Source organism: Apus apus, chromosome 4 (genome assembly GCF_020740795.1).
Source record: "Apus apus isolate bApuApu2 chromosome 4, bApuApu2.pri.cur, whole genome shotgun sequence".
Taxonomy (NCBI): domain Eukaryota; kingdom Metazoa; phylum Chordata; class Aves; order Apodiformes; family Apodidae; genus Apus; species Apus apus.
In genome coordinates, this window is record NC_067285.1 from 33,089,359 (window position 1) to 33,102,078 (window position 12,720).

General features: G+C 40.5%; 1 protein-coding gene across 2 annotated transcripts in view; it reads left to right on the forward strand.

Annotated features, from left to right (window-relative positions):
- The window catches only part of MYPN (myopalladin), a 65,005-nt gene that overhangs the window by 7,256 nt on the left and 45,029 nt on the right, over positions 1-12,720 (forward strand). For both annotated transcript variants that reach the window (XM_051617635.1, XM_051617636.1), the window contains exon 2: positions 2,656-3,594. In XM_051617635.1, the coding sequence (XP_051473595.1) occupies positions 2,657-3,594 (938 nt within the window). In that variant the 5' untranslated portion in view covers position 2,656. The remainder of the gene's footprint in view (positions 1-2,655; positions 3,595-12,720) is intronic.

Here is a 12,720-nt window from a genome sequence, read left to right on the forward strand (position 1 = left end):
GCTGTAGCATCTAAAGCTACACATATAGAGCTGGAGGTTATAACTTAGCCACAGCCACAGGGAGAGAGGTTAGTGTGGAGCTGCATCCCTCTAGAGATATTCTGAGGCACTGTACCTCCTCAGACATCCCATTAAAAGCACACACACCCGTCTTTTTGCAGGCCAAGCCAGCTGCACTGTGCAGAGAAAAGAGCTGGCTATGGCTCTGCTGCTTCCTTTCTGATTTGAAGTAGATACAAGCTGGCACACGGGGCGAGGGTCTAAAGAAATCTTGCCCGGTGTTACAACTAATCCTCTGTCTGCAGCTCGATCACTGGCTGAGGTTTGTCTCCAGCCTGGAATCTCCTTATGTTAGAATGTATTTAAGCTCTTCAGAGTTGAAACTGTAGCTTTAGCTGTGACCTTTCCAGCACATAGTATGCTATCAGCACATAAACAAGATAATATAACCCCTTAAACATGTTCAGCTTCAGTAAGGTTGCACAGCTGTGTAAGAAGCAGAAGCTGAGCAAGCAAAAGTAGTATCCATAGAGTGGGAACTTTAAGCCTGATGGAGACCTCTTTGTTCTCTTAGGAGGTTATGTTACATACTCTGTCCAGTCACCAAACAGCTTCCAACACTATCTCACGTGGGCTTCCCAAATCAAAGTTCTCTTATGTGGCACAGCTTCACTGAAACACTGTGCCAGACAATTTAATGCCAAGTGTTCAATTAGTATTGCAGATCCTGGCTCAGTTGCAGGGACTAGATTGGGTGCCTAGAAGCATAGAATTTATATGGGATTTTATTTTTAATGTTTTGTACAGGCACAAATTGATCAATATATTTGTTAGATGCCTTTGTTCTCTTACTGTTTCATATTAGCAAAATAAAACAATTAAATCAATAAATCTAAAATGCCAAATATTTATGTAAGGAAAAGAATGTCAATATAACAAATTGTGCCTCAGGCAGAGGGATTAAGGTCTTACAATGCACATCAGAAGATGATAGCTTTATGTTCATTCACTGAAGAACATAAACAGTTTAAAGTTTCCCTTTTTGTAAATAAGGAAGAAGGGCTGTCACATTCTGAGAAGAAATACTGCAGCAGGATGAGTTACTACCACCTCATTTGCTTTTTACCAGCCCTTTTCCAGGGGTAACTCTCCTGCTGGCCTTTCACAGCAGAGATACCTTTTTAACTGCTCTTTCTCTGGCAACCTGAGCTGTTATATTAGGCTATGAATGGAAAAGGCTGAGGCAAGGACATGCATCTTCCCTTCTCTCACTGCCAGGACAGCAACAGAACCTTCTGCAGCACAACAAATCAGACACCTTGGGGTAGGAATATTTGAAAGCATCACTGCAAGACTTGCTAGGCCATAAATGAAGTAGGAGAGAGATAATGTGCACTGCAGTTCTGAGAGAGAGATCCAGTAAATACTCACACACTTGTCTCAGTATCTGTGAGACATTCGCTCTCTGAAAGGTTGTGAAAAGGACAAGGGGCAATTGGCACAAGCTGCAGCCAGGAAATTCCATCTCAACAAGAGGAAAATCTCCTCTCCTGTGAGGGTGACAGAGTCCTGGGACAGGCTGCCCATGGAGGTTGTGGAGTCTCCTTCTCCGGAGACATTCAGAACCCACCTAGATGCAGTCCTGAGCAATGTGTTCTGGGCAATCCTGCTTTAGCAGGGGGTTGGACTAGGTGATCTCTAGAGGTCCCTGCCAACTCCAAAAATTTTGTGATTCTGTGCTAGCATGTTAAAAGGCTGTCTGAGTCCTTCTACATTCATAATGGCTCTTGGTGTACATAAAAGGAAGAACAGGATGCAGAAGTACTCACTTCAGTATCAAAAGGGAGGACATAGCTTGGCTTACCAGGTGTGCAGGTTAAAAATGGGCTTTCTGATACTGTCTTATCATCTGTGGCACATTTTTTTGGATGCAGGATGACCTAAGATAATTATTTTGAAAGGCCTGTAGCATAAATGATGTTTGTACCAAATAATGACATAATTCTCTACACGCTTTAAATAGCTTATTAGACATAATGCTTAATTAAGAAGGGCTAGTACGTTTAGCACCATTGTTGCTTCCTATAATGCAAGATCTTTAATAATTTTAATGAAAAATTGTCTTTACAGACTAATTTTGTTCTTCTCTCCCCTTCTTCCTGCTCTCATCACTCAAATAATTTTGAGGCTTCATTTACTTACTACTTCAGTGTCTTTCAAGCTAAATGTACTTTATTTAAAAGCACTGCTATTCTCTCACAATTTTCAGTCCTTGAAATATCCAACATTTATCTGATGAGGTTGTTTCTTAGCTAAGAAACACACATCAGCAAGGATAAAGACTTGACATTGAAACCAAATTAACAGCTCTGTAGCTGATGTTTTGGTTGGAACAAAGCACCACACTTGCAGTTGCTTTAGCTATGTAAGGCTACCAACAGTAGAAAGTGATAAAAGATGGATTTTACTGGGTAAAGCAACAGTATCTGCCAGTATGTACAGAAGCAGGCCTTTAAAACATGGCTGTACTTAGAAGTTAATATTCAGCCCCACTTTGCAAATGATGTGTTCTGCTTCTCAAAAGCCTGTAATTGTGTGCAATCAAAAACTCTGCTATTGATGAGGTGTGGTCCTATTTGTCCTTTTTGTTGGCAGCATGCAAGACGACAGTTCAGAATCCTCTACTTCCATATCTCAACTTCTGAGAGAAAGTTATTTAGCTGAAACTAAACATCAAGGGAAGAGTGAAAGAAGCAGATCAGAAACAGCTTCTCATAATTTTCATTATGGCAATGCCTCTGGGGATTCAGATGAGGTAGCTGCCCAAGATGACCTTCCAGATCTCTCTGCCTTTTTGAGCCAAGAAGAGCTAGACCAAAGTGTAAACCTGGCAAGACAAGCTATTGGTCAGAATCCACTGGAAATTAAACAGGATGAGCTTCAGGCACATTCACAGTGTCCCCCAGATCAGCTGAAAAACACAGGAAAACACAAACAAATGGCCCAGTCTACAGCTTTTAAAACATCAGACAACAGCCTGCACTCAAACTTTTGTCAGGACCATGTCAAAACCACAAAGGGCTCAAAAGGGAGCCCTCAAGATCTCAAGAAACAACACCTCCCTTCTGAATCAGAGTCAAAAAAGGAATTCCTAAACAAGGCAGCAGATTTTATCGAGGAGCTCTCCTCACTTTTCAAAGCTCACAACTCTGAAAGAATAAGACCCCGAACATGCAAAAACTACAGGAGCAAAATTGATTCTAAGAATAAGGCTGCTCATAAAGGCAGCTCTGCCCTACTTAGCACATCAGAAAACAGAGAAAGGCTTTCCATTCCAGTACCTCAAGACTTGGAAAACGACGCAGAGAAACCATTTGCACAAAGAGATGACCAACAGGAGGCAAACTTGGAATCTATCAATCAATTAACAAGTGAGGAGCTAAAACCAGAGTCAGAATCTGCATCTGTGTACTCCGATGAGCCTATAGGACAACCACCACGCTTTACTCAAAAACTGAAGAGCAGGGAAGTTCCTGAAGGAACCAAAGTGCAATTGGACTGCATTGTGGTAGGAATCCCAGCACCTGAAGTCAGGTAAACATATTCTGCACTTGTCCTTTCCATTTCTGTGACAGGAAGTGTATACCTTACTCTTTCCAGATGTGTTGATGCATATGTTTTGGTAAACGGGAGCAGAAGTCTCTTGATCTTGGCTATTAAAATCAATTCAGAAAAAAAAAATTGCTTTTTTTAAATCATACAAAAGGTTGCTTCTATTTTAAGACAACATGGGACCCATTACTCTCTTTGAATTTTACAGAACTGTTTTCAAATATGGTACTTTTTTAACTAAGAGAAAGTGCTAACTCCTTGGTGAGAAATGTTACTTGTCTTTATGGAAAGCAAGATTGATTGTGTAAACTGGTTAAAAACACCAGTGGCCATGACGCCTCGTGCTGATGTCTGAAGGTAGATGAGATGAATGTAGGACCCTAGAAACCAAAAACATCCATCCATGAATGGAGAGGAAAGGAGTTCATGCAAGTTATTATACCAATAGCCATGAGCACCTCAGTTGTAATTCAGATTCTGACAATTACTCTGCTGTGACCTTAGAATAAAACACTTGTTTTACCAAGTATAAGACACTTATTAACTGATACTCACTCATGTTCTGTGACTAGCCTGCAAATTATGATGCTTCACTTTGCACCTATGTCCAGGAGGATTTTGAAAGTCAAGTAACATTTGCAAAGATCACTGGAGATGAAAGAATATGTGAAAAAGCTCCACTTCTTTAATCAATTACATAAGCAGGATGAGAAACAGATTATTGTCACTTTTTATTTTATCTTGGAAATTCTTAGATCTCATCAGCATTACTAAATCTAATTTGCTCACATAAAAAGTTCTTTAGTCAAATATACTTCTCACTCACAGTGGTAGAATTGTATTTCCTTTGCTGAGACTGAACTAATCCAATAGGAAGGAAAACTCTATCCATCTTTTAGAGCTGTACTACACATATTTGCATCCTAATATCTGCAGTATCACAGATACCCTTACACTAGATGGTTGCCTATCCTTTTATAGGCATTTTAGAAATCTGTGTTGCTTTTCTAAATATTGAAAAGAACTATTTTCATCTTCAGCATCTAGTTAAAGGACTCTGAGCTTCACAGATGGTCCACTTTTTCCAGTTGTAAGGTCATTGTCTTCTTTATATACCTCAACAATGCTGAGCACAGCACTACTGTCTCTCCTACTGCCATCAATGCCTTTTATCATCTTTCTCACTGGACTAATAAGCATGATCATCAAAGGAAAATTATCTCAACAACCAAAGATGGAAGCTCCAAAGATTTTTGTAGTAAAGAATCTTGGTCTTCCAACCCTTGGATTTCTGGCACACCAGATGCTAATTTTTTCAGAAGGAAGAAGCTTATGAAGTGCACTATTAAGCATATAGGAACAAGGATCCACAAATGAATCCTCTTGTTAAGGACTGCCTTGTCATGAAGACAAGAAGTTACCCAGTTCACAGGATCCCTGAACTGTGACTGCCAGACTATTTTGCCCCACTCAGTGCCTTCAGGAACATGTAGGTTCTCAGTCCTTTAGAAGACATTGACCCCTGGTGCCACAGAGGGTCCCTTGTCTATGACAGGGACATAAACTTCCAAAGGACTAAATTATTTACTTACAGAAATGGAGCATGTTTTAAAGCTGGGGGAAATACCTTTTTTTCAGAAGAAACAGAAGCTTTCTACTGTGTGAACTCACTGCTTCAATTAACAATTTTGAGGCATTCCCTTTGTGGAGCTTACTCTATTATAAATCTTGTATCATGGTCAGCCCTTAAATTCATAAAGGAGTCTGATTAATAGAGAAAACAGTACCAGAAATTTGGTTTTGTGACAGAAAACAAGAAATATCATCACCCCTAGACAGTAGCAACAATCTGAGAAGAATTATCTTGCTTATGAAGACTTTGAGACTTATTTCTGCAGGCACTTGCCTTGATAAATCTTTTTTTATATTTGATTCAAAATGCCAGTAGGATCCCTGGACATGAGAAATATTGGTTTTTTCTTTCATCATTCACAGTTTATAATACAAAGAGAACAACTGACTTTATCTCCTCTTGTGTATATGGACCTGTACACAAACTTAATTCTGGCATTCCCTGTGTTTAGAAAACATAGACAATGAATTGCTTGTTTATAAACATGTTGTTTGCAACAACATGTTCATTTCATGGTGTGCCAGGCTATATGTCTATGAACTACAGACATATAGATCTATGTCTCTAGAAGGCCACAATATCATCCTTAAAACAGCACACCATGCCCGTGCTGTTGACACACAAATAAAACTGACAGGGTGTTCATGTCATCTAAGTTTAGGCATTTAACAACTATCTGAATTAGAAGCTGACACTATAAAGTCACTGAAGCTTCAGAAGGGCAGACTGGAGAACCCAGGAACAGTGACTCATCCCATGGAGTATCCAGGGATGGCCAGGATGCCTGTGCACCCAAGTCAGGGACTGCTTGATTCCACAGAATTGGATAACAGGTATCTTTGTAACTTGGGTCTATTTTTGTCCCACAAAACTGAAACTTTTCCATTGAAATTTTATTTCAGCACCTGTTTTTGTTTATTTTAAATAATAAAATAAGCTACTTGTGTGTATGACAGTCAATACAGAAGCTGTTACATTTTAATAGAATAAGCATCCATTAGACTTTTCCAATGACAATACACTGGTGTCAGGCTCTGTGCTGCTCCAAACAGGAATGCACACCTGAGTTACTGACTCATGCTTGTAGCCAGATCAGGGTCTTAGAAGAGCTAACACAGGAGTCCAGAACTCACACCCTGATGCCCTAAGGCCAAAGGAGGTAATGACAGGGAGTCTCTTAGGGAAAATCAGCCCCAAACAGTCGAGCTCAAGAGAAAGTTCAGGGTTAGCTTTCAGTTTCACAGCTTAAGCTAAGAAATAAAGGATAAATCACAAGGGGTAAGTATGAACTCTCTCTCCCCTTGTGGTTTGTTGATTGTTTTTTTTTTTTTGGGGGGGGTGTTGTGTGTATGTATGTGCTGTATTAAGGAGAAAGCTGGGAATTCTAGCTGCTTGAACAGGGTATTCTGATTGTCATTGTTAACACAACTTTTGTTCCGTTCATCCAAGACTCTTCCAACTCCACCAAGACGTAGGAATAACACTAAGAAAGGGTGTGAAAAATTTGTTTGCCTGAGTTATAAATATTCATCTGCTTCCAGTGATCATCAGTCACTGCTACAACATGAGGAAATCAGAAAATATCATGATTTTGGGGGTATGTCTTCCACTAACCATGGGGACCATGAGAACGTTGAAGTTCTTCCACTAAAAATAGTGCTTGTCTTTGATCTGCTACGCAAAGCTTCCAAAAGGGTGAAGGAAGCATCTTGTTGGCCTTAGTTGTGAACTGAGTCCAGAACTGGGCTCAGAACTGGCAACTCTCTTGCTTTGAGGCTACCAGTTTTCCAAGGTTTGTAATGAACTAGTTCCCTGTGTGTGGAGCTGAGCAAGGAAAGAAGGATTCTAACAGAGAAGCAAGTGCAATAAAAAAATCAGTATTCCTAGGAAAGGACTAACTGGCAAGGTGGCAACTGATGAAAGAAAGCTTAGTTCTGACTGGCTTTGGGGCATGATTTCTTCTTCCTTCAACTTAGCTGCATGACCAAGGTCAGTAAATCTGGTCATCCTTTCAACAGACGTGTGCTAATTGTGTGCTTGCCTGTCTTTTTGACTTCATAAAATGGAGACTTCTTAAGCACAGAGAGGAAAGCCAAGTGACTTCTAATGCTTGTGATATATATACTTACAGGGTAGGGGTGGTACTGTGGGAACCCAGAGCATTGTGAAACAAGAACAAGATTCAACAGGCTCTGTACATGTAGTCTTTCAGTCAACACTAGGAGCAATCAGATGGTTAAACTGATGCAATGGGGATTGTAGCAGAGAAATTAGAGACAGGAGATTTAGAAAGAAGCTGATCACAGGAATGCGAAGGACTGGAAAATACAATGGGCACATACCCACATTTGAAAGCAAGACAGTACAGAATAAAACTGATGATGTAAAAAATGGTGCAAATGACATTCATGATGGATCAGGCTCAAAATATTATTGGCAACATTAAAGCAGTATAACTTACAGGCTTGGTAGGTAACTATCTGGGATATATTGGGCTCACTGAGGGACAGAAAAATGGATGGTGGAGCAAGAGAAGAAACTGGGAACTGATTTGAAGTACCAGTATATGGAAAACTAAATCTTGCTTGGCTGAATACAGACAGACCTGTCCAACCTCTTTTTTTAAGATAACTCAGCCTTAATATGACAAGCCCACATGTAGAGGAAGCTCCTTAAGCCCACCTTTCTAGAAAGAAGTTTCAATGAAACATTACCCATTTTTTCATATCATCAGCTGAACGCAGTGACATAGAAGAGATAAACAAATATTGATATTATAGTATATGGGTCTCCAGCTAGCTCAAACATTAGCTTGCAATTAAAGAGCACTACTGCAATTATTGATTGATTACTTTACTCTGACTAAACTGCAGGTTAGAAAGAAGCATTTAAGAGAAGTGTAAAAGTTTTGCTGACCTATTTCTCATGCTTCCTTCTACAGCCCTGTTTCTGTATGAGTAATGATAGGTGTGACTTTTCACTCCTCTCTCTCAGTGAGGAGAGCACTCCTTATTCCCTCAAGTTCAGAGGTGCCTACATTTTTCCAGACTGTTTGGCACATCACTCCTAGGTTAATTTTACTTATGAATCACATTGCATGGCTTGGCATACACAGCTATCCTGGAAGTGTCATGAGGATTTGATGTTCTAAAAACAGGCTGTATGTCATAAGGTTTCCATGAAAACATTCTTTAACATAGGCATACAAAGCTTTAAAAGTGCATTTTAATGCTGCTTTGTTTAAAGAGACTAGATCTGCAACAAATCACAGATTTTGAGAGACTGAAGTCACTTAAGATTAAGGTGTGGGGTTTTTTTCCCTGGCTGCCAGATGAAAACATTTATCTGTTTTAATGCTCAAAGCCTAGGAAGCCAAACTTCTCTTACATGCAACTCCAATCAAGCCAATGGATTAAGCCCTAGGATGAATGTGGCACAGCAGATGACACTGCTTGTGCTTAATGTGAACCTGCCTTGTATGACGAAGCTATCATTACAATTCATGGCAGGAATGAAATGTCAGTGACAGAGAGCACTGCTACTTCAGTCATGCCACCTATCTCAATGTCAGAAGTCCCCTTGGAACTGACATTTCATTGCTACCACGTACAACATTTTGATGGTAAGAATAATGCTCATCAGCAAGGAGTAGAAATGGCCAGACCAAGGATTTACGTAAAGCTCAATTTCTCAAGAGAGAATTGTTTTTCATTTGTAAGCATCACAAAGAGACAACATACGTGTAGCGTGCTCTTTTGCCTGGCTTAATCTCAAAATACTTACACGTTATGGTGAAAATAGTGACTAAAGAACACACAGCATAGGAGAACTAAACACAGGTTTGAAGCAGAAGTTCTAGAAGCCATCCAGAGGGACCCTGACAGGCTGGAGAGGTGGGCCAGTGCCAGCCTCATGAAGTTCAACAAGGCCAAGTGCAGGGTCCTGCACCTGGGTTGGCACAACCCCAGGCACAAATCCAGGCTGGGGGAAGAATGGCTGGAGAGCAGTCCTGAGGAGAAGGACAATTCAGGGTGGGAGGAGATGAGAAGCTCAACATGAGCCACCAGTGTGTGATGGAGCCCAGAGAGCCAATTGTGTCCTGAGCTGCATCAAAAGAAGTGTGGCCAGCAGGGCCAGGGAGGGGATTCTGCCCCTCTACTCTGCTCTGGTGAGACCCCACCTGTAATACAGTGTACAGTTCTGGTGCCCTCAGCACAAGAAAGATACAGATCTGTTGGAGAGGGTCCAGAGAAGGGCCACCAAGATGATCAAAGGCCTGGAGCACCTCTGCTGTGAAGACAGGCTGAGACAGTTGGGGTGTTCAGCCTGGAGAAGAGAAGGCTCCAGGGAGACCTCAGAGCACCTTACAGTGCCTGAAGGGGCTCCAGGAAAGCTGGGGAGGGACTTTTCATCAGAGAAGATGGTGGTAGGACAAGGGGTGATGGTTTTAAACTGAGAGAGGGGAGATTTAGGTGAGATATTGGGAAGAAATTCTTCACTGTAAGGGTGGTGAGGAACTGGAATGGGTTGCCCAGGGAGGCTGTTGATGCCCCATCTGGGAGGTTTATAAGGCCAGGTTGGATGAGGTTTTGTGCAACCTGATCTAGTGGTGGGGTTCCCTGCTCATGGCAGGGGGGTTGGAGCTTGATGATCTTTCAGGTCCCTTCCAACCTTAATGATTCTATGATTACTTATGTTTTAAATCACTTAAGTTCAAACTTCTTGGACTAGTCAAAGGACTATAGCTGCAAACAAGATAATTAACTCAATCCTGTTCCATTGTTTGTTTTGGTCTACTACAGGAATATACTACTCACATACTATTAAAATAACTGGGAAAAAAGCTTACCTGGTGTGTTTCAGTTTGCTTATAAGAAATTAGAATTGTGCCTCACAAAGGCAAGCAATAGAGACTTATCTCTACACAAAGACAACAGGTTAATTGGAAAAGGTGATCAGTAGGAACACAAAGAGTTCTTGTATCTTACTGGTGATTATATCTCAGCATTTTATGTATTTTGCTTTACGTGTCACATAAAGCAGTGAGGAGCCACACTTGAGTGGACACAAAAATATCCTATCACTGGACTACCTAAGCCATTTTAATGTTCTGAACGATGCTGCTGAAAATTAGATCAAATTCTAGAACATGGGCATTCTCTTCAGTAGTTTTTTGTACCTGCTGAAGGTAACACACTAAAACAAAACTACATTATAAAGAAGAGGCATGAGGTAAGTATATAAAAAGACATGAGTAAGTGCCATGACTCATCTCCCAAAGTACACAGTTGCCTACATGAATTACACACCTAAAAGGCAGCTTGTACTTTCATATACCAAACTTGTGCTTGTAGTCATACAACTGTGCTTGAACCTTAGGTATTCTCTCCTGAAAATGTGACCATTGTCAAATATCACCAACTGCAAATTTTGAAAACATCAGAAGAATAAACCATATTGTATATATAAATAAATTTAAAAAAAAAATAATCCCCTTTGGGATCACAGGAATCCCATGTAATTTCCTGGTATGGAACTTAAAAGTGGCACTAATAAATTTCAAAGTACCTTTTCAATCAACCCTCTAACGCACATCACCCTTCTTTTCCCTTGGGGCTGCTAAATGTGTCCTCTGCTTACTCATGGTACTGTTGCTCCTTTACCCCAGGCACTAGATGCTTATGTTCTGGACACCAAGGATCCCACTGCTAGCTATGGCGTCTGTATCTACATGTTTATAAGGACATCACTGAACAGAAAAGCAATTTTAACATGCATTTCTGGGGAGCCAGTCAAATAAAACCCACTGTACCTCATTTTTAGTGGGGAAAATACCAGACCTGGGCAAGTCATTATAGGCAAAGTCTAAAATAGGTGTAGCATTCCCTTCTGTTTGAAGAGGTTTGTATCAGAGGATCTGAAGGTTTCTGAATGGACTGTGATGGAATATGAATCAGAAGAAGCTAGAAAGATCAGTGTTTTTAAAGGAAATGTGTTTTGAATGCAAGTGTAAACCAATTATTCAAAAATAAAGGTGACATAAATAAAAAGCAAGATTTGCAAACTAAATGTTAGTAAAGAACCACACAATCTAGTCTACCAGAAAATTCTGGTAATGATACTGTGATGGTGAAATCCTTCAAAAGAGGGACAGTTTATAAATAAGCATTTTAAGACCAGTGATTTTGTCTTTTAAAAATTACTTTAAATGCTGCTTCACACGTTCTAAAAAAGATAAAGAGAATGGTAACTGAAAGATAAAGATAAAATTATAAAAAAGATAGAAAGAAAGGTTGGATACCCCAGAGAAGTACATTAATATCTATACATATAAATGTATCTACTTGCTCTGTTCTCCCACTTTTCTGTAAGTGCCTGCTCTTGGCCACTGTCAAGACTGCATGCTGGGTTAGGTGGACTTGTAGGCTCAGACAGAACACCCAGAAAGCTATTTATTTTTTTACAAGTGCCAGCTCACCTGGCAGCGTAGGATATGTGCTGATGTTATTCATCCCTTTTGCATGGCAACAGCTGTATCTTACATTTCCAAAGGTGTTGCACATGGTATGGGTTTGGTTAATACCCAGAAAATGGTTTACACTGATTGTGAAGCACCTTAAACAAGTTCTAGTGAGGTTTGAGAAGCAGCATGAATGGCTGCTGAAAGCTATCCCAGAGGAAATTTTTGTCCTAGGCAGATTGTCCATTGACAGAAAGCACCTTGAAGCACTTCATTTTGTCTACCAGACTGGTAGGAAACCTAGCAAATTACCTGTGTTGAATTTCAGAGGGACAGAGGAATACTCCCCTCAATGCTGTGGCTCACATTAAGTTCACATAAACGCCTGAGGCAATTTAAGGTGCAGCTGTAGCCTCCTGACTGCTCAGCCCCTTCTGTTGTGGTTATTAACATTTACCAAAAGTGATACATAAGAGAATTTGTATGGTTCAGGTATCCTAGGTCCACTTGTCTAGTGTCCTGGTGCAAACCCATTCCCATTATAGAAGAACTGGGCCAGCTGGACCTGGGAACACATTTGAACCCGCCATCCTGCTTCAGAGTGAGAAACCTCCAGGAAAGAAGGAGGCATCAGGATTTTAACATTTTGGAGTACTGCTGCCAGATCAGCAAGAGTTTGTCTTTCAGAGGCCTAAGGCTCAAATGGAAGAGAAATGAGTAGCTTTGGGTAAAGTTCTCCTCATAAAGCAGTGCCAGTTTCTCATTGGTAAAACCCTGCAAAAATGCTGGATGTATTTTAGGAAAGCAAAGCTGTACTTCAGCTGTAAAATGTCTGGGAAAAGAGCTGAGACATTTCACACCCTACTGGCACCTTCTTTCAACACTATGACATTTACTACACGGCTGCCCATTGCTATCAGAAATGAGAAATTAATGACTAATTTTCTCAGACCCATTTTCAATTCTTGTGACAACAGAGGCTTGTGAAAGAGGACAAGCAAGCAGATGTAAACAT